Consider the following 26,431-nt stretch of genomic DNA (forward strand, 5'->3'; position numbering starts at 1 on the left):
GCCCTTCTCTGGACATTGTCCAGCACCTCAATGCCTTCCTTCTAGTGATGGGCCCAGAACTGGACAGAGGATTCCCGGTGTGGCCTCACCAGTGCAGAGAACAGAGAGTCAATAACCTCCCTGGTCTGGCTGGCCATACTCTTTCTGACACAAGCCAGTATGCCTGGGCACACACTGGCTCACGTGCAGCTGTTGGTGACCAACACTCCCAGGTCTCTTTTCTTGGGGCTGCTTTCCAGCCACTCTACCTCCCTGCCTGTGGTTGTTGTGACCCAAGTACAGGACCCAACAATTCACCTTACTGAATCTCATACAAATGGCCTTGAGCCATCATCAATACAGCCTGTCCCTCTGCAGCAGGTCCCTCTGCAAAGCTTTACTGCTCTGCAGCAGATCAACACTCCCAACCTAATTTCATGTCATCTTTGAACCTACTGAGGGTGCACTCAATCCCCTCATCCGGATCATCAGTAAAGATATAAAACAGGACTGGCCCTAATACTGAGCCCTGCAGAATATCACCAGGGACTAGCTGCCAGCTGGATGCAGCACTTAGCTACTTAGCTTTGGACACCAGATATAAACTACCACAGTCTGCAAAGTCTCAGAGGGGGAAGGGCTAAAGTATCAGAATGAGGGTGGGAAGGGGGAGAGAAGGAAGCCCAGCATTTTATTCCCATCACCATTGGAGAGGACACCATTCCTCTTTCCATTGAATATGTAATAAAGAGTACATATGGGAAAAAAAAATCCTTTTTCCATCCAAGCTAGTTTTAAAAGAAAAGAAAAAAGACTTGTAATATACACTTAGTAAGAAATTACTAGTAAAACTTCATGAGATGCACAGGAAGCACACTGATGACTAAAGCTTAGATAAGTGCAGGTACCATACTCTGCATAAGTTATGATGTGGGGTATGTATTTCACAGCTTAATCATCTTTGGATCTTATAAATTAAGTGTTACACAGTAAAACTATACCAAAGGGTTTCCTGGAGTTCTAAATGCTATTTCAAAATAATTCAATAAGAAAGCATCTAATGGGAGCAAGGGGTAAATGGGACAGGAGCCTTAACAATATTAACAGGTTTGTATAAACAGCCACATCCACCCAAAAGCATATTCAAGTAAAGTGATAGCTATGTTATAATCATCAACACAGAAAGTCTCTCTGCATGTTAAGCCTTTGTACTTACGATACAAAACTCTGCACCAGATGTAAAATCTGGCTCCCCTTTTCTGGACTGTACATTTCTGTATGATTTGTTTTCTGTCCATGTGCAATCCAGCAGATTCGCAAGGAGAAATTTAAACTTTGTGCATCGTGAACTGTTGTCACTCCTGCAATGTTAGCTTTTTTGTGACTTGCATTTAAAAAAAAAATCGTAAGGCTTTACCTGTAGTGTATTTGAAAATAGACATTGAGATGTTAGTTAGCAAGAGCAGATGAAGTACCACCAAGATATTTGCCTTTATGACAGTATCTTGCCAATCTAAACCTGAACAATGCCACCCCACCAACTTTCTTGTTACTGTTTGGTATTAAAATAAAGCCTCCATGGTCCACTTCACACCACTTAACTGTCAGGAGTATGAATTACTGTAGCAGGTGGGTTAGTGTGGTTTTAAAAGCAATGTAATACAATCAACTGTACAATATCAGATTTCAAGAAACGCAAAAGACATCTAGAGCAGAGGCTGATCCTTAAGCAATCCTAATATTGGCATTAAAGTGTTCAAGATCCCACAGGGACTTTGACCTCAGGCTTTAATTGAAACTTTAAACAAAATATATTACCTATTTAATACAGCTGAGCTGGACTCCAGCCTTTGTAGTGCAAGTTGCCATGCCAAGCAAATTAATCTGTGTAACCTGAGCATGTACTTTTTAATTTACATCAAAGCAATATGGTATACAGAAAATAAATACCAAGCCAACCTTATACAGCTTGTTGAATAATTATTTTGATTCTAGTTTTAAAGTTTCAATTTTTAGTTGTTTTGGGTTCTCCTAAGGAAAAAAAAAATGAAAAGGCTTTGTTTCTTGGTACAAAGCCAGAGAAACATATGGTTTCCTTAGCTGAGTTGTTGCACACCTGGCAAAATAAATCATGGCAACAGGAGACCAAAATCTTCCCTGCAACTTTTTCATATGCACAAACTTAGAACATCTGATGCTGGTATTACAGCCCTGTCTTTAGTACCATGAAAAAAATGCAAAGTCAAATGGATGCCTGCTTCTTGAGCCCCAATACTTCTTTTTCCCATTAAGAGGCAAGTTACAGAGTGTTTTAAAGGATGAGAGTCTGTCAAGCAGGCTGACACACCAGAGGAATGAGTCACTGGGCCTGTCAGAGCAAAAGGCCAATAGAAGCAAGCACAGGAAAAGAAGTGTAACACAAACAGGGAAAGCAGGTGGTGCAAAGGCTTAGCACTGCTGGAGTGTTAATGCTACTGCACTCAAAGTGCTGGAGTTCAAACCTGATTCAGTTTAAACAGTTCATCTCCTGTTTATTCTCTTTCAAGTAGGTCATGTACATCATACAGGAGAAAAAAAAAAAAACCTTCCCAAAAATCTTCAATTACATGAATAAGTACTGATTAAAAATTAGAGGAAGCACTGTTTCCTGATATGACATGCCAATATGTAGCAATATGTGTGCCACTCAACCAAACAAAGAGATTGCCAGAGACTGGGAATACAGTCATCAAGACAGTAAAAACCATAAAAGATAATCCTCAAACTGTGACTATTCTTGGATTTCATGATAAACTGTGAATACTTTTTCCACATTTAAGGAGATGGTGAAGAAAACTTCCTTCTGCTACTTCCCAAGCAGATGGGGAGTGCTCCCCAGTTTTTCCCCGTTCCTCCCCAGCAATGAGCATACAAGGAGTGGAGACAGCTCAGTCAGGTTTATGCAGCTGCAAGCACACAAGACAGGACTGGCCTATTTCAGTTCCTCTTGTCTCCCTTTTAAAGGCAAGAAGTGGGCAGACAAGTTCATGTAATGCTGTTTATCAAAGAAAGTGTTATAGGGAATGTGTTTATAATTTTGTCTTGAACATGGAAACAGAAATAAACACTCCAGGCAGCCCTCTGATACTCAGTGACACCATATGAGCTGCAAAGCGGATGCACTCCTGATAATGGATGCAGTTGCCTTGTTCTCCTGTCACACACAAAGCAAAGAGATGACTGAAAAGGTGTCTAGGATTTATCTCACCCAAATCAAGCTACTAAGTCTAAGTCAGTCATCTCAGCTCTTTTTAGAGGAGAAGTGTGCTTGCAGGGATTACGTATATAATCTTAAAAGGATGTCTAAATCAGAAGGGCTTCAGTTTTCTTTCCACACTATAAAGAAGCATAGCTACCTAGCTCTGTCTTGTCGTCTCAGGTAGGAGAGGCCAAATGCATCCATGTGGGCTTATGCAGACATATCCAGGACAGCTTTGAACAAATCAGTCTGAGTCCTGTTAATAGAGTTGCATTGCATTCTATTCAAGTCACTACCCAACTTTGTGTAGCCTCTTGGATTGCCTTTGCAGCATAACCTACAAGCAACACTTCAGGAACCATTGTGAAACAAGTTCTGGCTTTCCTGCAAAAGCTGCCAAAACAACAGCAACCAAAATACAAATATAAGCTATGTTAATGTTAAGTTGAAATTCTCAGAGCTCCACAAGGAGCTAAGGTACACTCAGTTGACCATGTCTTGTTATGCAACCAGGACATCCATGAAGTGCTGGCAGCAGCTTAAAAGAAGCAGAAGCCAGAGTATGGGCTAGGGAGAGAAGGGAGGAAGTACAGCAGGAGCCAAGCCCGGGCAAAAAACTGAGCTAGTCTTTGTTTTTTTGTGAGTTAAAAAAATGCAAACCCCAGGAACAGAGTGAACTTGGACATCACAGACTGAGTTTACAAAGGAAATTGAGAAAGGCCTCCTGAACCTAAAAAAGCAACCAAAAAAAAAGGAAAAATCTGGAGAAACTTATAGGTCACAGTGGCTTTAAAGGTAGCATAAGCCTGCTTTGCAATGGGGCGAGCATTACATGCTAGAAACAGCACTGGTTTATGTTTTCCAATTTTGTATTCTGAGGAACACCTTTATCAGAAATATGAAAAACACATCTACACTTAAGTGGGCAAACTTCAGAGAATTCACTGAAGGACTGAAGTATTTCAGCAGTCAGTATAGGACACCAATAGCAAGGAGAAGTTTAATTCACACAGAGGTGACTGTTGATACCACCACCACCACATTGATCAGCGAATGCTGATAAATAAAATTGATAAAACAATTTCACTAAGACTGACAATGAACAAAAGTATATGTAATAATCAATTTGTGCAATTTATGGATTTTAGCCACTGGCACCAATCTGGTAAAGCTTAGTGTTCAGGGAGAAGTAACTCTCCACTGAACTGGATGAACTGCTAAGGAAGTGTTTAGACTGACATTAGATACTTTGTCACTGTGGCAAGAGAACTACTTAATCTAGCATTTACATTTTTCAAACATACAGCATCAGTTACAACTACAATTTTACTTTTTTTCTGTGCCCTAATAATTGTAAGGTACTAATCAAAGATGCCTTTCCTGAATAAGTAGTCAACAACTGTGTAAAAGCAATTGGTATCAACTGATACATTTCCTTGTATACGAGGCATTGATGGGGGAATCACACAAAACCCCATATGCTTCCTGTTGATCCTAATTGTTCCCACAGATATTTTTAATTGCTCCACTTTGAACTACTTTAAAGTAAAGTTTCTGACATTGGTTTCTATTCCAAATAAGAGAGTACTGGGCCAAACACTGAGGGTGCTTAGCAGAAACACATGAGCTTTGAGAGAGAATCCCACTTACGAGCATCTCTGGAACAATAAGAACCAGCCCTCTTGTTTTCAGATCTGAATACTATAAGTAATAATTCATAATATCTTCTTTTTTTTATCTGTTTAATATATCCTACATAAAAATGCAATGAAGAATATGAGAAACTGAGGTTAAACAAGAAACACCTCACAGATAAATTGACAGCTTTTTGCAGTAGTCAAAGGACTTCTAAAATTTTGGAGGACAGATAGCTGGTCCTGGAAGAAAAATAAGAAGAATTCTCTCATTGTAGGCATCTAAACTATAGTACATCAGCTGGAAATAAGCTTTTGGCACAACCTAAAAAAAAAGTCCAATTATTACTGTAGGTCTGTTTGAACCTTCTTCTTGGTTTACAAGGCATTTCAATATCTAAGATCCATACATACGTGGGAACATGGGGCCTCCAAAGTAGTGTATGAGAGATTCTGGAGACCAAGAAAAATAAGCCATGCATTCTAAATGTAGAACTGCTACACTGACACTCCTAAGGGCATCCAGTGTCTAACAGTCTCATCATTTATTGTACCTTATCCAGCACTGCAGTTGCTGGCATTTAAGCTCTAAACCTAATTTAGCTTGTACTGAAGGTAATTATTTTTGGGTTTTATTAGCTCATTAATTTGAGCACCAGTTGCCTGGATAAGGTCTTTTGTTTCACCCTAACTCCTCAAATATCATTCTGAAGCACTAACAATGCACTTACCCATCATGTTATATAGGCTCTGTGGTGCAAACTGCCTCGGCATTTTCTGTATTGCTTCTTTGTAAACTGTAAGGGCCTCCTGAAAAGAAACACACAGGTGGCAAAACACCAACTTAAAAAGCATCCTTTCACATATAAAGTAAAACCAAACTATCTTCCTTCCCCAAATGAAAGGTGCAGGGATAGAGAAAACACATCAGCATCAAAAATGCCACAGAAAGTACAAAATTTTTCCCCTTTTTTACCTGACTTTTACCAAATTCAGTGAGCCTTATAGACAAGAGATCAAGTTAGTTCCAATATTACAACTTTTTTCCAGGTAAAAGTAAGAAGGACTTTTTTTTACATCTCTTAATGACTGATGAGTTTATAAACATAAAATTCAATAGGGTGTGAAAGAATATGGAGTATTATTGATCTGCAGACAAAGGACATTCTAATGATTAACTACGCTAAATGACCTAAAAATAAAGAAAGCATTGTCTTGTCTACTGCCAAATAATAACAAAGCATAATCCTTACAACTGAAGCCTGCTCCACAGAACGGATGAGATGCACTATGAAGTCAAGAAACCCAGAACTGGAATCCCTTTGCAAATATGCTGTGCCTTGAATTACCATTCATTCCCCACTTTGGACGCCGGCTGGTCAGTCTGTTAGCTCTGCATCAAACAGTCACAGCTTACAAAGGCTGCAATGACAGCCAGGAAGAAATCTGAAGTTTTATATTCCTAAAAGCTCTTGTATCTTGCAGGTATTGAACTTCGACTCTACACTCTATCAGCTGTGCAGACAACATGCTTCTCTTCTCTTCTCTTCTCTTCTTCTCTTCTTCTCTTCTTCTCTCTTCTCTTCTTCTCTTCTTCTCTTCTTCTCCTCTTCTCCTCTTCTCTCTTCTCTCTTCTCTCTTCTCTCTTCTCTCTTCTCTCTTCTCTCTTCTCTCTTCTCTTCTCTTCTCTTCTCTTCTCTTCTCTTCTCTTCTCTTCTCTTCTCTTCTCTTCTCTTCTCTTCTCTTCTCTTCTCTTCTCTTCTCTTCTCTTCTCTTCTCTTCTCTTCTCTTTTCTCTTCCCTGTAGAGAGGCATTAGCTGTCTGTATTTTAACCAATTAGTAACTCCATCTGACAGAGCTGGATGCAGCAGACAGATGACAGGGAATCTGTCCAGCTTCTGCATGCCTGATCTTAAAGAGCTGACATAACTGTCATGGTCAGGAACACTTTACATGGATCAAAACCACTCACAACTCCTGTTCTGAAGTATGCCTGACAATGCCAAGAGGGAATTAATTTCTTTCAAATACTGCTAAAGGTCAAACCTCAAGTGAATGTCCAGTTTCAGTTAAGTTCATCAGGGAAAATGGAGAGGAATCACAACAGTCACAGTTTCATGTGTAAATGAGATGGGATGGCTTGGGTGCAGTTTATTGTTACATTAAAAATATCCAACCACTTTAGCACTGAGGTCAAGTTATCTGAAAACAACACACAGTGGGATGTTTTAATCACTGAAGTTTTAAATTATTTCAACAGGGTCTTATTTTTAGAGGCCTAAATGCAAGCATAATTGCACTTTTCCAGCTAAAGATGGACTTACTGTGTTTTGAATTATAATGCCTTTACAGTTTAGGTCGACTGGCCTTTAATCAGGTTTAATCAGGCTTGATCCTTGCATACCAGCTAGGGGTACAAAGCCAAAATCAATGAACTAACACATATCAGATGTGACCACTGCTAATGTTGACTCTGATGTGAGAACATCACACTGCTAATTAATAGCATTACATCAGTGGCTGTAGAGAGCAAGTATTCTCTGTAGACAATGCTAATTCTGATCTGGTGAAATTCAATCTGTTCATGTTTGTGATATATTTTGAAAGCCTGGGTGGAAGCAGTATGCATTATTTGTATATGAAAGTTTTAGAAATATAACTTATTAATAAGTTATCTATAATATAATATAGAAACTATATACAAATATGGACTCTTACCTCATAGTGTCCTTGTTCATGAAAAAGTTTTCCTAAGTTATAAAGACAGCTGGTAACAGAGCTTTTGTGAGCATGAGGATCTTTCAGATTTTCATCAGGGATCTCTGAACACTTCACAAAAGTCCTCCTGGCTTCCTCTGTCTTCCCTTGGTTCATCAGGATGATACCAGTATTTAAATAAGCAGCTGTGAAGAGGGAAAAAAAAATGCTATTTTTGAATGGAGTTCTATCATGCTTTATCTACTGTTTCAATTCCAAGTAGTGGCTGGTAGAGATCCTGTGGTTATCTAATTTGGTTTTTGAATAACACAGAGCACTCATTGGTGTGAGTGTGGACATGTAACATATGTGAATATATAAAAGAAGCTCAGAGTCAAGGAAAGAAGAAGGTGACTATAAAGTAAGGAGGGAAGGAGTCACTGGTTAGCCAGAGGGTTCCATTTCGTTCCTCTTTTTAGGACTCTATAAAGCACATAGCACCACTGTTTGAAGTGTTACAAAAAAATATACATTTACATAAAAACATATATACATACAGAGAAGATTATTACTGAAGGTACAAAATTCTCAGCCATCTCAAATACCACCACTTAATTTTGGAACCTGTTACTGGCAACATGTGAATGATTATTCTCCATTTTTCCCAGGCAAGAAAGAAAAAATATTTATATTATTCACACATATAAATATCAGGGACTGGCTGTAAGAAACACAAAACAGGAGACTGAAAACTTGGGCAGTAATATCTCTGACTCAACACCCCAGATCAGAAACATTTTAAGTTCTAGTAGTGCTGCTGAGTGTTAATATATCATCTACTTCTTACTTGTACCACATCAAATATAGTTGTTTACTAATAAACACTTGCTATCAAGGGCACAACTTCACATTTTGCTTTCTGACTTAAAAGCTTCTGAAAAAAAAAGAAAGTGTTATTAAAGAGTAGGAAAATTTTCTATGAGCTATAGTCAATATTATACAAGCTTGTAGAGTCAAAATACTTACAAGCTAGTGTGGGTCTGCTACCAATTGCCAGTTTATAGTAATGCAATGCTTCTGAAAACCTGCTGTTTTCCTGAAGTAGTAATCCTCTGCATAAGGAAAAAAAAAAAAAAAAAAAAAAAAAAAAAAAAAAAAAAAAAAAAAGAAAAGAGAGAGTGAGGCGTGAGGTTACTATAAAGAGTAACTTGAAAACAAATAGTGAAAACAAAGCTTGGTAACAAAGTAAGATATGCTTCCTGGTATTGCAGAGATACAAGCACTCACTACCAGTTCTGTGTGAGAATCATTCCCATGTATAAAGATGAATTCATAGACATCAGGTGCATCTGCATCCATAAGGCTTTAACAAAGCAGATGTTAAACAGAATAGTTTGGGCTTTCTTGGAAACCAGGAGATTCATTTACTCAGTTGAGAAAATGTTAGCCTGCAAGACTTTTTAAAGTGGATAGAAAATGATGGAGGTATTTGTAAGTCATTAATGATTAGCCAGGCATCTTGTCTTGACCTGAAAAAGGCAGGTCTTTTTCAAATGCGTGATAAAGTTAAGCACCCAGCCCTTCATGTGCTATGTTAAGCACTCCCCATGTTGAGCAATTTCACTAGATTATTCAGCACCTGCAACAGTTCAGTTTCTTCCTGTATTCTTTATACTCTGAACAAATTTACTAACTGAAGAAGTATTAAAAATTATAGTGAATATTTCCAGTTTCATAATACATAGGCTTTAATTTAGCTTTAAAAACAAACATCCTTGTGAATTATGATTTATACCAGCTACCCACAAATTTCTGAGAAGTGGTCTAGACACCATTGGCATGAATGTACACTGTATGCTTAAAGAAGGCCCAAAGCATTAGTTTTCCAAAGTTTCAGAAGACTGAAAAAGAGTATATACAAATAAATTAAAACCAGAATGATTTAAAAATCCTTAAGAATTAGACATTTCAGAATGGAGACTCAGACATCAGTATCCAGGGGTAAACATCTCTTGTTAGAGAACTCAAAATATCCAGGAAAACACAGATCTTCCTCTAAGGTGGAAGTGGCACCATATTTATTTGTAGTTTCCCTAACCTACAGCAATTTTCTTTTCTTCCTCTATACTTTTATCTGCTGATAGCTTTTTGAACTGCAAAGAGCTTGGAATTATTTTATCTCCAGTCTCAAATCAGAGATTTTATTTCCCTTTAACATCGCAGGAAAACTTTTTAAATTAAACCAGTAAACTTCAAGGGATGAAAAGAGAAGGGCAATTAGCTGAAGTACCCACCATCTATGTTGTTTGCTTTTTGTCACTGGGTTAGGATTTAACAGAATTGAGAAATATATCCTCTTTTTCTTCTATACTGTCCTATCAGTATTACATGACCTCACTTTGAAACTCTTTCCCAATTAACTACAGATTAGGTAGCAAATAATTTTTAATATTAACAGAACTTATATTTAGTAGGTACTTGCAGTAAAGTAAGAAATGAGGGAATATATTCAGGATATTTTTTGGCCTGGCACCAAGGTTTGTTACTACTGTCAAGTATCTTGCAAATGGCAAGAGATAGAATCATCAGGACAGAAATAATATTTTCTGAATTTTCTAGAAGCTGAATTTTGTGTACTGTAAAAATTTTTATACACTTATTTCAAGGAAACTAATTATGGTATTTTGATCCTGTTTGCTATTGATAGCAGGAGAATTAATAGAAAAAAATGAGATGCATGGTCTGACATTTAAGCTGCTTCTTAATTTTTCAAAAAGCAAAAACATTCTCACATACAATTTTGAAACAATTTATCTAAGAAATTCCATTCTTATTTTAATTCTGGAATAAATAATGTAACATATTGAGAGAAGTAATACAACAATTAGTCAACTTCACCAAAACAAATCACTTTGGTAAGTGTACAACATTTGTAGTTTGTGATTAAAGGAACTTTTATTTGCAATTATTACAAATTAATCTTTTGCATTCCCTACATGCTCTAATACTGACAGTTTTGATTTGTTACTTGAAACTTTGAGGTGGGTTTTTTTTTAACTTCTCTTCCAAAAGATCTTTTTCTTTTAAAAGCTGTTACCATTAACTGTCAGTCTGTCAGTGTGTCTCTCTCTCCCTCTCTTTCTCATACATATAATCCAAGCAACTCAGATGAAGGACTGAGTGCTAAATTCCACCTAATAATTAGTGTTTTATTTGTATTTGTTATGAGTTTGGGAGAATAAAGAGAAGAATACAATCTTACCAAGGCATGAAACTGCCTCTTCTCCTTGTGAAATTGGTCCTGACTGATCACTAGTTTCCACTGTAGCTTTTGGCAGTACAAACATTACTAGATTTATGAGTGTCCAGTTCTAGTTTGAGGTTAAACTAAGGGAAAAGCTGACTTCTCTAGATGCAGGGGAAGAAGATCCCTGAGCTGGAGTTCACACCTCACAGGCACTGCAGATTCCAGTATCTCACCCTCCCTGTGGCCAGGGCACTTGGCTGTACAAGCAAGCGTCCACTACAGCCAGGAGCAGATCTGTTCTTGACATGCCTTTTGCTTCTTGGCTTGAATGCAAAATGGTAACTCCTCCTCAGAGATTTTTGGCAAAGGGGAGAAGGAGCAGAATGGCAACAAAGACATCAATACAGAGAAGCATTGGACATAAGCCAGAGGTGGAGCAGAGCAACTGACTCATGTTGAGTATGTACCTAACTTTTGTGGTTACAAAGACATAAAGCCTTCTTTTTTCCTTACTCAAGGATGAACCAAGGAAAGGACACCCTTGAAGTAAGCATGCTTGATTCAAAAGAGCAAGTTCCAGTGATAAACTTGGATGAAGACCTTAAAGTCTTTCTGGCCCCTTTAACTTTCTACAGTTACTAAAAATGCCAAACTAACTGAATAAAAACCACCAAAATGCCCCCACAAAAAATGAACATGCAGGAACAGCTGCTTCAGGTTGAGACTTCCTAAACTTTTTCTTCTCTTCAGCTCACCTGCCCAGTTGTAAGGCAGACAAATGAAGATGGCAAATGAAATATGCAACTTTGAGCAAAGACAGTTCACTGACAGAACTGGAAAAATGTGGCTTCTATAGTTTAGTAAGACAAGTACTGTGAAAGAATAAGTGAACATGAGGAAGGTGATCTTCACCGTGTGGGTGACCACGCACTGCAACAGATTGTTCCGAGAGGTTGTGGAGTCTCCCTCACTGGAGATATTTAGAAATTTTACGGACACAATCCTGTACCATGTGCTCTGGGATGACCCTGCTTGAACAGGGAGGTTGGGCCAGATGATTCAGTGTGACCCCTTCCAATATGAAACATTCTTTGATTCTGTGAAATACATAAAGATAAAAGTATTTGGAAAAGAAAAAGCTACTTAAACAATAGGACACAGAGTGGACAGTTATAAACTGTTCATGAATTAATTTAGGATTAATTAGCAGACAAGTTCTAACTATAATAAGTAGCAAGATCGTGGAACTTTACAACAGGATTTTTTTTGCCTGCATTACTTCCAGATACTTTTTCATGGAGTGCTAATCATTTATGAAATGGAGGATATGTGCTGACTGCTTACAGGAGTAGCAAGCTTCTCCAAGTGACTTAGGAAGTGGCTTAGAATCCTGTTTTTTTAAATAGGAGGAAAAATAAAAGAAAAAAAATGTGGAGCACAATTTGACTATCTGGAAATTATGCACATAATTTCATGTCAGTAGACAGAACTGCTCATTTCATTCATGCAGGAAAACACCTCCCCCCAAATGAGTTGTTTGCAACCTTCCTGAATTCTTTAGCTGCCAACTTTTACCTATCTTGCTTCACCAACAATTAAAAATCTTCCTGTCTTTCTCCTCTGCTTTGGTTTTGACCAAAAGCCAATAATAACAGCACAAAAATGTTTTCAGAGACCAGAAGGCAGTCACAGAGTATAAATTTGCAGTAGATGGCCTATGGTCTTTCACAAGTTTCATAAGAATTTCTTCCTGTCCTACTCTAGTCAGCTGGTCTGCTTACAAAGCAAACTCCTCCGTGACTAAAACTGGCATAAATTGGCCAAGTAGGATACACAGAAACTGCAGCTGTCAATGTAAACATGTCTTAGTGAAATATTTATAACATTTTCAACCCAGGTACAACATTGAAACAGTTTAATCAATTTTGTTTACTGGTTTATAACAACTAAGGGCCTGTTAGCTCTTACTCTGCCATGACTGCAGTTCTTCCATGCCTCAAGCTACATTCGTCCCATTGATTTCAGGTGGGATTACCTACAAAAGACTACATCTACCTACATGCTGCAATGGCAAACAAAGAAAGGAATGAAAGCAAATCCTCTGTTATTTCCCACACAGATGTGTCTCCAGTCACACAGCAAGAGTGGGTCTGCTTTGCCTAAGGCAATTGTTTCACTGTCATTTACAAGACTAGTGGGTAGAAAGGTAGGTATGGATGCTACCACAGAAAAGACTTTTTTAATCAATAAGAACCCAAACATACAGAGAATAACCATTTCCTTTGCAGAACTCACTAAGCAATCTATCACTTCAGTAGTAAAAAAACCCCAAAAAACAAAACTAAACGATCACCCCCAAAACAACCTCTAATCTTTCAGACAGTGCAATACAACTGCTGTGTTCTCCCAGATCTGGGGCAGAGCTTCCCAAATGCAATGCAAATTGGTCTTCAACTTGCACAACCCCTATTACCTTGACAGAGGGAGGGCCACTATAAGGATGAGGAATAGCACTGCTCCTGTCTTTCTCACTCCTCTGGACAATGGGCACTGCTGTGCTGTGTCTGCAGTCCTCAAACCAGATGCCCATTCCCCCTCATGTGCCCCAGCAGTCAATATAGACAGAGAGCTGGACAGAACTTCCTACAAGAGGGGTCTTTTTTGAAACTGAATAGCAGACACAAACCATTATTTTCCTAATTTTATAAAATGATGGAAATTTATGTAAGGACTATAAGTGCCCACAGTTTCAAATATTGAGACATGTAATTGAATAGCTAGGTCACTGAATGCCTTTCACCTCTCCATATAACTTTGAAAACTCTCTGTACTTCATATAGGAACAGCAGGAAACCACAGTCACTTCAGTGGCCACTGGGTGCTACCTCAAGAGCCAGTCTGACAACACGGCAAGATTTTATCAAGCCATCTTTGGTTACAGCAAGACACAAATTTTAGCTGCTGTCTTTGACAGAGGAAGAACTAGCTGGCAAAGCAGAGATTCATTCCAAACAGGTTTGCACCCAGTTTGCATTCATAGCTGAGAAAAACAACAATCAAGTACTCAGACACCAGATGACACATCCTCTTTGCCTTCTAACTCAACATCCTGAATGATAAAAACTTCTGGGCTATCAAGGAAGAGGAACCATAACCTTGACCTGTTTCCTACTAGGTGGTTGCTACAGGAACTTTGTCTGGGAAAGGTTCAAGTACAGTTCAGCACAGGTTTGTATGTCAGCCTGCTTTTAGAGTTTTTTGGCTCTGATAAGGAGTTTTTTATGCCAGTACTCTTAAAAAGCAGGGAACACATTTTCCAACATATAAAGCCTAACAACAACAACAGACATGGATAAATTTTGCTTATATTGATTTTCACCTAAGGACACAGAGTTAAACTTTTCTTGTAAAACACTGCACTCCTAGACTTTCAAGGACAGGTAGTCTGCAACAGCAGCTGAAATTTCTAAATTAAACATTAAAAAACTCCACATTTATTGATACAATACCCTAACTTTTCCAATGTAAAGTTTATGGAAATTCATAATCCAATCTTATTGAAATAAAATAAATTATTTGAATAATGAACTTATACACACAGTCCTGTATCAGTACAGGCAAAATGAGATACTTCAGGAGAGAAGCAAGGGGATAGCTGATTGCTAGAAATTCATCTTTTATAGGGCACTGTATACTCCAAAATTACAACATTTCAAGTAATCAGAATAATTTTAAAGGAATATTCAATATATATGTCAGATTGAGAATATACTTATAATCACATGAGAAACTCAAGGCAACATAGATTAGGCAACTAATATGGATGACAAAAGAATACTCAAATCACAGCCAGGCCTAAATATAAGTGTATGCAAAACTGTCTTTTAACTGATAAGCAATTTTACTTTAGACACTAATTGTAAGCAATTTGAAACAATACAAAAAACCCCATAAGCTTTAGCTAACAATCATAAGGTAACAAAGACTGAAAAGTCAAAGCAAACTAAAATAGTTTGTTTTTAATCTACTGAACATTGCCTTGTTTGAAAGAATAATCTATAATTTCTCTACAACTCTGTCCTTGGTACTTCAGTATTAAAATATATGGTTTTCTCAGTTTAAAAAAACCAGAGAAACATAGGTCATTTTATGCTGATTTACTACCCTATTAAATTTAGTTGAAATCACCAGGGCTACAAAGAATTGAGAACACAAATATAAGATGTTCATAATCAGGCAAACCTTCAAATGCAGATTATGTAGTTATGTATTAATGAATAGTTATGTATTATTTAGTTATTAGTTTATGTATTACATTTTTTTTAATGGCAAAAGCAGCTGTAACTCAGAGCCATAAGGTATAAGTCAAAAACTTGAAAATATGGCACTAAATTCAGCCATTCATCTAGTCTATTAAATTCTTTGGATGTTAATGTATTAGTAGTCAACTTCTAAGCTAACCTCACATTTCAATTTATTGAAAAAGAAGGAAAGAGCTTCTTTCTTTGATTGCTATCCATTAAAATTGTTAGTTAAACCTTAATAATTTGTTCTTCAGCAGAGAACAATTGGACTTGTTGCTGCTATGAGTGAACACTGAGCTGCACATGCCAATTAATTTGCATCAAATACCGAGGCATAGGTGCTTAGAAACAATAATGACATGTGAAACACATACAGTGCTTCTAAATAACCATAAAGATACTTTTTTCCTGGAGTTCTATGGAGTGATTATTTTAGTTTCAAAGGCACATACTGAAAACCAGAAACAGCAAAACTGACTGGCCTCTTGTAAGCACATATAAGACACATTTTCCATTAGAGAGGATTTTTGTAAAAGGCTCCCACAGAACTACATGCCAAGGATGGGTTTAACTTGCAAAGGAGGTCTTGAGAGTTTGTGTTTAAAAGAATTGATTCATTTGTGTACTATCAAAGGACACTTCATTTACCATCTATTTTTCATGCTGGATATTGAAGCATTGACAAAGCCTACAAAAAGAAAAAAATTATGCAAGTTTTTCCAACTACTGTTAAATAATGGAAGGTTTTGAAAAGCTTGTTTAAAAAATAAGGGATTCTATTGTAGTCAATGTAGTAGTAGGAAGGCTAAGAATTAAACTTCACTTCTTATGCCCTGTATATTCCAACCAGCATTTTAGTTAAAATCCTTCGACAAAAATTCAGCATAATTTCAAAAACTTCTCTGTTCAAAAACAGAGATGAAGGTTTATAGACATATATTTTGTATATCAATGGAAAACTGGAAGACTAGCAGCTTATTCTGAGAACAGTGAAAAGACTGAAGTCTGATTTCTTTTATGTCCCTGTCTTTATCATCCAGCCCCCTTTCCTCTTCTTACCCTGGTATTAACTTCAGCTTCTCTCTACAACACAGTAAGAGACATAAGTACTGTAGAGGCGTACAAAAAATTTAATAGTTATAATTTTCACCTTCAAAACGAATAGCATATAGGAAATATACATGTATCAATCTTGTCACTTTATTTCCCACAATCTTCTGCTGTATTCAGAAGTTTTTTTTTAAATGTGAGCAGAAGTTTCTTCTTAAAAATATGTTTTTCATACTCCTCATTGCCTAACAGAGAGGGAAATTCTGCACATACGTGCATTTGTAAAATCACAGATATTATGAAATACGGATATTCTGGAAAATAAATTCTATCATGAAATTATTTTAAATTTCATCAATTCATTTACTTAACTGCAAGGAAAATTAATGAAATGGTCAACTTCTTCCTTTTTAAACAAGGAAAAAAATAGTAAAAAAAACTTATTACGATAAACTTTATTTTCACATATTATAAGCATTCATTTTAAACTGAACTTACAGGCAGAACATTATTTTTTGATTGATTGATTTGAAGAGGCTTACTATCTGAATGCAGTTTTTGCACATTTTGTCTATCTTACAGACACACTTTTCTGCTGCAGGCAGGATATTGTCTTCCAAGGGCTACCTATGGAATGGCAGTCACTGGGTTCTGTCCTCCACACACATCACAAAACAAGAGCACATGGCTGGTGGAGGTTGCCAGCCTGTCGTGCAGCAGAGCCCTGCTTTGAGGGCTTGTGCTGGCTGGGTCAGGGTAGGAGGGGGAGGAAGGGCAGCAGGACAAGCAGTGCTCAGCAGGGTGCACAGCTGGGACAGCCAGGAATCAGACCCTCCCCATGGGACACACGGCACCATCCCACCTCAGTGCGAAGCTTGGCACGGTGCTCGCTTCAGTCTTCATGATTTGGTGCATTAATGAGATGGGAAATCTTTTCCCTGATGAATAATTATTTTGATGCTCATGTTATTTATCCTCTTACTCACCTACAACAGGGTTCAAGTAATTAAACTTTATGTAACCTATTCTGCTCTGAAGTCAGTCACAGGAGAAAAGTAATTTGCTGGTTTAACATTTCAGACCTCTGGAGCTAACGGAAGGGTATTTGTCTATGCTTAGAAATGCTTACACCCACTCTGCTCACCAAGTGTTATTCAGACTTAAAAAAGAAGTCTAAATAACACCTCACAATTTAATTGAGTCTCAAACAGATGGAGGGCTACAGCTCACAACGCATCTATTGGTACTTTGTTTAGTGCAGGGGCTTTTCTTCTTCTTTTGGAGCAAACAGATTTGTACATTTACCTTGCCCATACCCATTACATGAATATACGATAATGCTGACCAAGAAAAAATCCTGTCCCCCCCATACTTTAAGGAGCACAATTAATGAAATGACTATTAGAAAGCAACAAAAACATCATCTCCATTTCCAGCAAGTAAATCAGTAGGTCTCTTCATAACAGGTTTCAAAGTCAATTCAACCCCAGGAAAGCCACACATACTTACAAATTATAAAGCATATCAGCCATGTTGCTGCGGTAGTACAAGGCATTTCTATAGGCGCTTTCAGCTTCAGAAATCTTGCTCTGGCTCTTGAGAACATTTCCAAGGTTACCCCATGCTGTCAAGAGGAGAAAACAGTATTCATAAAGAGCTACAATCCAATTACACATGACAGAGTATGCAAGTATCAGGAAGTTTCTCGGGGAGACAAACCCCACAAAGGAACTATTTTTATGGAACAGGAGGTGAGGTTAGTTATTTTTTTCCCCCAGCCCTCTGGTTCTCTGCATCTTACTGTGAGACTCACATTTCAGAGAGGTGATTTAGATGCACTCTGAATGCATACAGCTTTCAGCTGGGAAAAGGAAGCTTTTTACAAAAATATGTCTCTAGAAATTACAGTAACCAAGGGAAAGGACAATTTTATTTCACACCACCTATAAATAAAAATCTTCAGAGTCAAATGTGGAACTGAGGCATCTTTCTAGTTTTAACTTTTTTATTTTTTTAAGCCTATTGATTCTAAACAGCAAGAAATTTTTCCAGAGTAGACATGGTCCTCACTTAAGTATTAAAATTTGACATATGACACAGGAATTAAAAGAACAGTTTTTTCTAGTAGAAAAAAATGGAAAAACCCATTTTTTTCCTACTAGAAAAACATTTGGTCCCTTTCCATACAATTTATTATGCTACGCAATGTGCTTTTATAGCCCATCTATAAAGGACTTTAGGTAAAAAAAAATATTTAAGCTCCACATGTGTTCCCTTTGCAGTTTTGTTGAGTGGCACAAAAGCTACTAAAAAAGGAACTGGAACTAACATTTTATGAAAACACAACCTCTGCTACTCTGAATTTAGGAAGCTAATTTAACTGGCATTACAATTACAGTGTGTGTGAACATGAAAAAAAAAAAAAAACACATTATGCTTATAAATGCAAAGCTGTTTCATAAAAAAGTTCTACCTTCACCCGTTTTTAAATTAAAGAAACCAATGGAAAGTTGATGCGTCCTTTCCATCAAACACAATGTATCAGAAAATTCTCCTCTCCAGATGCACTTAAATATCAGCTTAAGTAGCAACTAATTCTGATACTTCAGTCGAGCCCTCTTCTTTTTTCAAGAACTTGCATCACTTCAGACTAATGCAAAATTTCAAGATAGTTTTAATGTAACACTGCTATGTAGGTTGATAATTGACTTAGGCATTTTTTTTCCTCAGAAATTTTATCACTTCCAAGCTGCTGTGGTTTGTTGCAGAATCATCCTACCACAGGGATGGAAAGAGCAGCAAACACAGAATTTCTTCTGAGCAGAATAAACTAGTAATTGCTGGGGAAAATAATTAATAAATCTATTTAGAATTCATAAAAACCATGTCTTTCAACTAAGCACATCATATTCTGTAAATCATAGAAAGAAAATATTTGCAATATTTCCATAAGAAAATAAACTATCAGTTCTATGAGTCAATTATTTTTAGCCTAGTATTTAATGAGAAATAATTGATCAATATTTATTTATCAATAAATCAACAAAAGTCACAAAATGTTCCCTCATTTTGAGATACAGTTGCTACAACTACTCTCAGGTTCACTCAGCTTTTACACTTGGCTAGCAAAGGTGCAGAATTCTGAACATTCCCCAGTACTGCTACTCTTCCCTTTTTACACAGAGAAAACAGTTTGGAAGTACCAATGAAAGTGACTAGCCAGTCTGTAGGCATTAACCCTTGAAAGAAAAACACAGACCTATATATTATTTTTTAAATTAATTTGTGAAGATATAGCCTTATTTTGCTTCTGCAGTAAACGAGCCTCCAGTTTCCCATAACTGCATGTTCCATATAATCCATAGGGACTTTTGTTTTCACTCTAATCTCCCATAATAGAGCATTACATCAAATGACCATTTGATCTATTGACAACAATTCCCTGCCACATAGTTATTTACTCCCAACCATTCTGAAGCTCAGTAAACACAAGTATGCACAAAAGGATGATTCAGTTCATCTCTTCATCTGTTAGACTGGAAAGACACTCTTGAGACTGGTCAGTGTAATAGTTTCTCTGCTACACTTCATGTCATGCCATGGGCTCTAACAGTTATCTGAGTTACCATAATTTTAAAGACAATATTTTAATGTACATTTTGCAAAATAATCTGCATGAAGTTTTAAATATCAATCAATAATTAATCTACACTATTTAATTTTAAATTTATTCCATTTAGACTTTTGTCTAAACTTGTAAAACTGTGAATAATTAACCTTATGTGATGCACTAAGAAGAAATAGCAATAGTAGAAAACAGCAAACATAACACATGAGAATCTGACAATTTATCATTAATGGAAAAATGAAAACCAAGGTCTTTTCATTTATCCAAACTAGATAAATTTGACAGAAAAATTCGCGTCTATTTAAAAACAGAACTAGTTAGAAGAATGATCTATCTCTGGCTGGTGATGAAGCTGCATAGAGCATGTGTAGAGATGATATTCACACACCCTAGAAATTATGAACAGCTAATATCTGCAGCAACCACATCCTCTTGGGTTTTGGTATATGAGGAAAAGTAAAAGAGGATGGAGTATGTACATGGAGAAAAGGCTACATGAGCTACTCAAGGAACTTCACTCCTGCTTTGTCTTAAGTAATGCAACTAACCTTCAGGGGAAAAAAAGAACTTCAATTATTAGTTTCCATATCTTAAACAAAATGTTTTCTTCAGAACTGTAATAGCATTGGTTCAATTATAGGCACATTCAGAAACAGAAACAAGGTTATACTTAAGTGAATCCACATCCCTCTTAAAGCCCACCCTATGACTCCAACTAAATTCCAGCACTCAACTATTTTCAATTTGTGCATGGTAAGAAAAGAAAAAGAAACTAGGTAAGCAATCCTGGAATTTAGAATGGATGTTTATTCCAATTATTCTTTATAAATATTTTTCATATAATATCGATATTAGCAAAGTTGCAAAAGGGAACATTAAACATTCAGAAAATATTAAAGTGTGCATATATATGCCACATTTAAATCTTTAATTCAAAATACTAATTTCCCTATATTGAAGACCCTATTCAGCACAAGAAAATGAGGAAGCTGTGAATGAAAGAGCTTTGCAATATTTACTTTTTGCCTGCTGCTTAATTCCCTATCCACAAAATATGAGACTAAAACAGACCCGGGTCTTTAAGAAATAATATTCCATCATAGCATGGGAGCAAATGCAACATTCACATCTCACCTACAAAACAGTCAGTCCATTTGAATTTAACTTAATTGCTTAATTTTCCACAGATCATTCTCAATATTAATGGGCATATTAAAAATTAAATCCATTTAATCACCTTTATCGTTAGTCAAGTATAAACTGAAGAATCTCCTAATGCTTGAGAACTCCAATGTTATTTACATGTCTTTGCAGGAAAATGAAACTTTTTAAAGGGATTCTTCTGTTTGTTGTTTCGGATTTTGTTAAAAAAAAAAAAAAAACAGCAGAAGAAGTTATGCAGTCCTAAGTAGGAAAATAAATAGTTAAATGTTATAATTTTGGCCATATCAAACTAGACCTCTTTTAAACTTTAAAGATTGCATTTATGCCACCCTGCAGTGAGAGAAGGTCAAGTTCTCAGGCATTCAATTGCTTTCAAAATGAAAATGAATATAAAAAAATGTTAGTTTCATGTTTAACACGCTTAACTTCTCAACCATCTCAGTGAAACTGACAATTAAGATTTAACAAGACTGAAAAATACTTGGCTGGTATATTAAACCTTCTCCAAGCACTTTCATGCTGGAAGAGTGCAAGACCAACAAGAGCAAGACGGACAACATTGTCTAATCTAATCTGCCTGGATTTAAGAAGCACATTTTCTAAAGAAAACTAATAAACTTTCAGCTTTCAACCAAACTATGAAAACAAGTGAGAAATGGAAATTAATGTCTAAAAACATCTTTATTTAAATAAAACATTCCCTTTCTTCTGAATCAAAGATCATGCTATGCTATTCAGTGAAATGAAGATAATAAAGCAACAAAGTGTCATAGGAGAGCAGTCAGATGGGTTAAAATCATGTGTGTTCATTTCTTGATTTAGAAGTTTGCTTTAAATTTAAAAAAAATTAACATCACAGGTCATTAACAAAGATAACCCAAAGTATTACATTCTGATTCCCACCTGGCATCCCTATATAATCCATGACAAATTAGGTAATACTGAAATCTATTTGTAAACTGCCAGTTTATTAATATATCTGTTGTCCAAACACATCTGAAACATGAAAATAAAAAATCCAGCTACAATTGCCTATTAAATCACTCAAATACATCCTGGTAAACATTAAAAAAAAAATAGCAAAGAAAAGGAAAATTCTGCCTTTCCTTGTATGTTGTGAAAACATATATAGTTTTCATATATTATGAAAACTAATGGAAAAAATACAAGACTTTAAAAAATTATTATGTGACATTAACAATTCACATGAAATTGCTGAGGTTTGGCAATACTGTTCTCACCTTATCCCATCAAACTTACTCACACAAGTTATTCCACAAATTGTTGAATGCATTAAGGAGCGTGAACTAGATTATTATTTAGGTAAAACAAACTACTTGAACAAAGACTGAAGTATTTAGGGAACAGCTGAGTAATTTGTAATCAACTTGTCAGCAGCTCTAAACTGGAACCTTTAGCTCACAAAAAAAGGCACATCAAGCCAAGAAAACCTCTATGCAGCTTTACAGATATTTGTGTATTATTTATTATTCTTTAGCTTGTGAAATTAGAAACAGCAGTTCAAGTTTGCATTTCCTCTGTTTAAAATCCTTCCACATTTCTTCTGACTTATTTATGGAAAAGAAGTGAATGCATGACAATTAAAATCTCAATTTTTTTCTTCAATAGTGTTTAAGGATGAAGTGATGCTGGTCCCGAAAGAAAAGCCTTCACTTTTTTCTTCAAAAGGGAAACAGTTTCACCTACAGAGAAATGACAGGCTTCCCCAAGAAAACCTCTGAAAGTTCAACTGCACACTCATAAAAACATAATGAAAGGAGTTCAACATCTAAAACAGTTTTTCTACAAAACAGAGCCACTACCACTCACAAAGACAGCATGAAGATCAACTAGACCATGTTTATTACGTGGTGTCAGAATGGAAAAATTCATCTAAATGCTACAGGTTGCTACTTTCAAAGTGGCACAGTTTTTGCTTAACTTCTGTACTACAGTTTGTATAAGGTATTTATATTTTTCCTGTTATTCCAGAGGAATATGATTTTTTTTCCAAAATATCTAATAAATTCATGCATACAATTTGCAATAATTTTCCTCTAAAAATTTCACTTGTTAATAGAACATTTTGATCAAGTTACTTCCTTTTGCTAACTTAACCACAAAATTGCCCAATTTCTTGTTTCCTAAAGGGCTAATGGTTTCTACGTAACCATAATTTATGTGTTTAATCTACTTTGCATGTTGATTTTTGTATTTTATATTGGTGGGTATGTGGCAATGTTGAGACAGACTGTGTTAGAGATCTATAATCTCTTAACTTTTACATATTTTTCTTCTATTTATTAAGGTTGTTATTTATAGCATTTGTTCAACAGTTCATCTGTTGATCAATTGCAGGGCTTTTGTAATGACAGCAGGTGAAAAAAAACCAGAATTGAAAATTTTGCACTGCTTTGAAAGCTATCCAGCAACATGACATGGGTACTAACCAACCCACATTTGGCAGGCAGAGTTTCAGTCTTGTTTCTCAGGTCTGAACCCCCAATGCAAATGAATGTGGACTCATGGCCTGCTCTACTGCTGATACACCCCCTTCATCCTCTGTGTTACAGAAATTAACTCTTCCTCCTCAAAGGATAGCAGAGTGACTCTGACAGCTCAATGAACCTGAGAGATGAGACTGAGCAGCTGCTACTGTTCTTTGGCTTCACCATTACCTACCACCCTACAGCCAATCAAGTTTGTCACAGCCTCCCTCAAGCTAAAATGATTTTTTGTGAAGAGTATGGTACCAATCAGACAACTAAACTGATGCAGGTTAGGGAGAACAGTGAGAAAAGGATGACCACAGTACCTTTAACATCTAATCTGCTCACTGTTCTGTGCACAGCAGAGCCCAATCACACCTTTGCACAGCTTTGCTAGCTGAGTGTGCATTGCAAGTGTGTGAGCACCGTAAGACATCACTGCCACAAAGCTCCTATTCCATTTAACTTCACAATGGTCAGGAACAGAGCTGTGAACAGTGCTGATCTGAAACTCTCATAAGAGGAGGAACTGTATTTTATTGAGGCAATGGATATAAATCATGCAAGAAAATGAAAGGAGCAGAAAACTACAAGTAGAACAAGAAGACATGTCTGTGCATCTCAGTCATCTCAGGATGAACCCTGAGGAACTCTTCAAAGCCTCAGAGTGACTCAGGCAAAGAGGTGACCATGTAGTAAATTTGTCAAATTATGTAACCTTCTTAACAGTAGGCTTTTTAAAAAATTTCTATGATACATTCAAAATTATCACTTATCTCCCAGGTGATGAACTGCAGGCCAGCCTCTTGCAGCAATGGCAGCATGAACTGAAATGTCAGCCCTGGTCCTCCAAGCTATGAATAGATGGATCATTCTTGGCTCTTTTCCAGAAAAGGGGAACAGTGAGCACAGTGTCCTGGAAACATCCCAGAGGAGCCATGGCAGAAAGAAAATCAGCATTTGGGTTTGTCAAACCAATAGAATCTTCACATGTGCTCAAACGACATATGTCAGACTTGGAAAATGCAAATTACTTTATATCCAGGTAGCAGGCTTTTGGTAACACTTCAAGTTGTCTGGTTTTGTTTGCTTTGCTTTAAATCACTTAGAAAGGCAAGACAAGAGCCTGTGAAGCTTTGACAGCTGATACATATCCCCAGTGGTATGGAAATATAGGTGGCAGGAAGGAAGGTAGGTCATAAAATTACCTCTTTCATTTATCAGTGAAACTAATTAAAGACACTACAACTATTAACTAGCATCTTTAATAGTCCATATTCAAAATATCTTTTGTATTTTAAGACTTCAAACAAAAGTTCAGTGTGCTAGTTCATCTAAGGAAAGAGAAGGAAATGCCTTGAGAAGTCAGTCATTCTATTTCATGATCTTCTCCACAATTTAAACCAAAACTATACACAAGCCTCTTGTGCATACTCTAATGGCATCAACCATCATTTACTTTTTGGATGCATGAGGATTTGCAACTTTGACAGTTCAGGCTTAAGTAATAAAATCCCCTGTTACAAAGGAGGGGTATTTGAAACCTTAAAATACTTGTATTTATCGATCTACATTAGGACTTTACCCTACCACAAGTGGTATAAAAAGGCATATATGTAGATTACTGCCCTGTCCATATTAAAGGTTAGTTTCTCTACCAGATTTATGGAAGTGGACCTGAATATGTACCAATACAAAATCCATGACAGGTAGAAGAAGGATGACATGTAACTCACTGCTAAAATTTTAAATAAGGAGGAATTTTTCCAAATTGTCAGATTTTGAAAAGAAGACAAAATAATGAAACAATTGGATTATTATCTAATGCACTTAAATAAACATGCTCTGCTTGAGAACCAATCCAGATAATCTCATTTTCCTCTAAGTAGAAGTGAATCCCTGAAAAAAACTCAGACTAATTTTGCAGAACACACATATATGGACCAAAGGTGTCTCTTTTAATCAAACTGGAAAATAAAATCTATAATTTTCTGGCAAAAAAAAAACCAAACCAAAACAAAACAAAAAAAAAAAAAAAAAAAAAAAACAAAAAACAAAAAAAAAACCAAAAAAAAACCCCCTCACGCCATTTTGCTTAATATGCTACAAAAATTCATCTTGATGAAGCTGATTCCTCCTTGACTGGGCCTGTTTTGGTTTTTTGCCCCCCTACACTGCAGTTTTTAGCCCAGATGAGCTTGTTGAATGATTTTGCAGAGCACCTCAGGGAAGACAGGAGAAGAAGTAACAGTCTGATTGGCCCATGTCTCAATGTCTCATGTTTGTTTCTTTAAGAAAGCCTAGTTATTAGTTAATAATAGTTTCTTTCCTATCCCCCTGCACTTTAAGATTCACAGATTAGAGATGCTGTTGTACTACACCCCAAGTGGAAAACAAAAAATCCTTGTTTACAGACCTCTACATATATATAAAGGAAGAATACCAGGCTTTCTCATATCCTGCTGAAGAAAAGCACATCCCACACTGACCTGGGTTTCAGAGGAAATTACAGCACTTCTAAAGAACTGGAAGAGAGAACACTGTCATTGCAGAATGAATTCAGAGTTTGAATTGAACTGTAAACCACTTTCCTTCATCTCTCCACCATATCTAGCATAACCAGACTCTTGCTGAGGGTGGGCTGCCTGTGGCATGCTCAAATGCCCTAAATGACTATGGGTGTTTCCCAAACAACTCAGAAATGGCCATTCCTTCTACACTGTTTAAACATCCAGAGCTGCACTACCATTCATTTACAGAGCCCCACACTATTTTCAGAATGTAGCCTTTTTATTTAACTTTCAAACACTGCCACGTGGCTCATTTGAGGAAGCTCTTTTAAAGCTGTGCCCTGTGTTCCAACCAGAACAGAGTTAATTTTTTCACAGGAGCCAGGCAAGGTGGTGCCTGCAGACCCAGCTACCCTGGCAGGCATGGCCAGACCCTAAGGTTATTCTCCCATCACCTGCAAGATGGAGAAAGCATTTGGGAGAGTCTGGGT

At 36.7% G+C, this 26,431-nt stretch overlaps 1 protein-coding gene across 3 annotated transcripts in view; it reads right to left on the reverse strand.

Moving 5' to 3' along the window:
* Nucleotides 1-26,431, reverse strand: part of TMTC2 (transmembrane O-mannosyltransferase targeting cadherins 2) — a 246,289-nt gene that overhangs the window by 64,034 nt on the left and 155,824 nt on the right. For all 3 annotated transcript variants that reach the window (XM_059846844.1, XM_059846843.1, XM_059846845.1), the window contains 4 exons: nt 17,659-17,773; nt 8,575-8,660; nt 7,570-7,754; nt 5,583-5,661 (listed from right to left, as the gene is read on the reverse strand). In XM_059846844.1, coding sequence (XP_059702827.1) covers nt 5,583-5,661; nt 7,570-7,754; nt 8,575-8,660; nt 17,659-17,773 — 465 coding nt within the window. The remainder of the gene's footprint in view (nt 1-5,582; nt 5,662-7,569; nt 7,755-8,574; nt 8,661-17,658; nt 17,774-26,431) is intronic.

Source organism: Haemorhous mexicanus, chromosome 5, assembly GCF_027477595.1.
Source record: "Haemorhous mexicanus isolate bHaeMex1 chromosome 5, bHaeMex1.pri, whole genome shotgun sequence".
NCBI lineage: Eukaryota > Metazoa > Chordata > Aves > Passeriformes > Fringillidae > Haemorhous > Haemorhous mexicanus.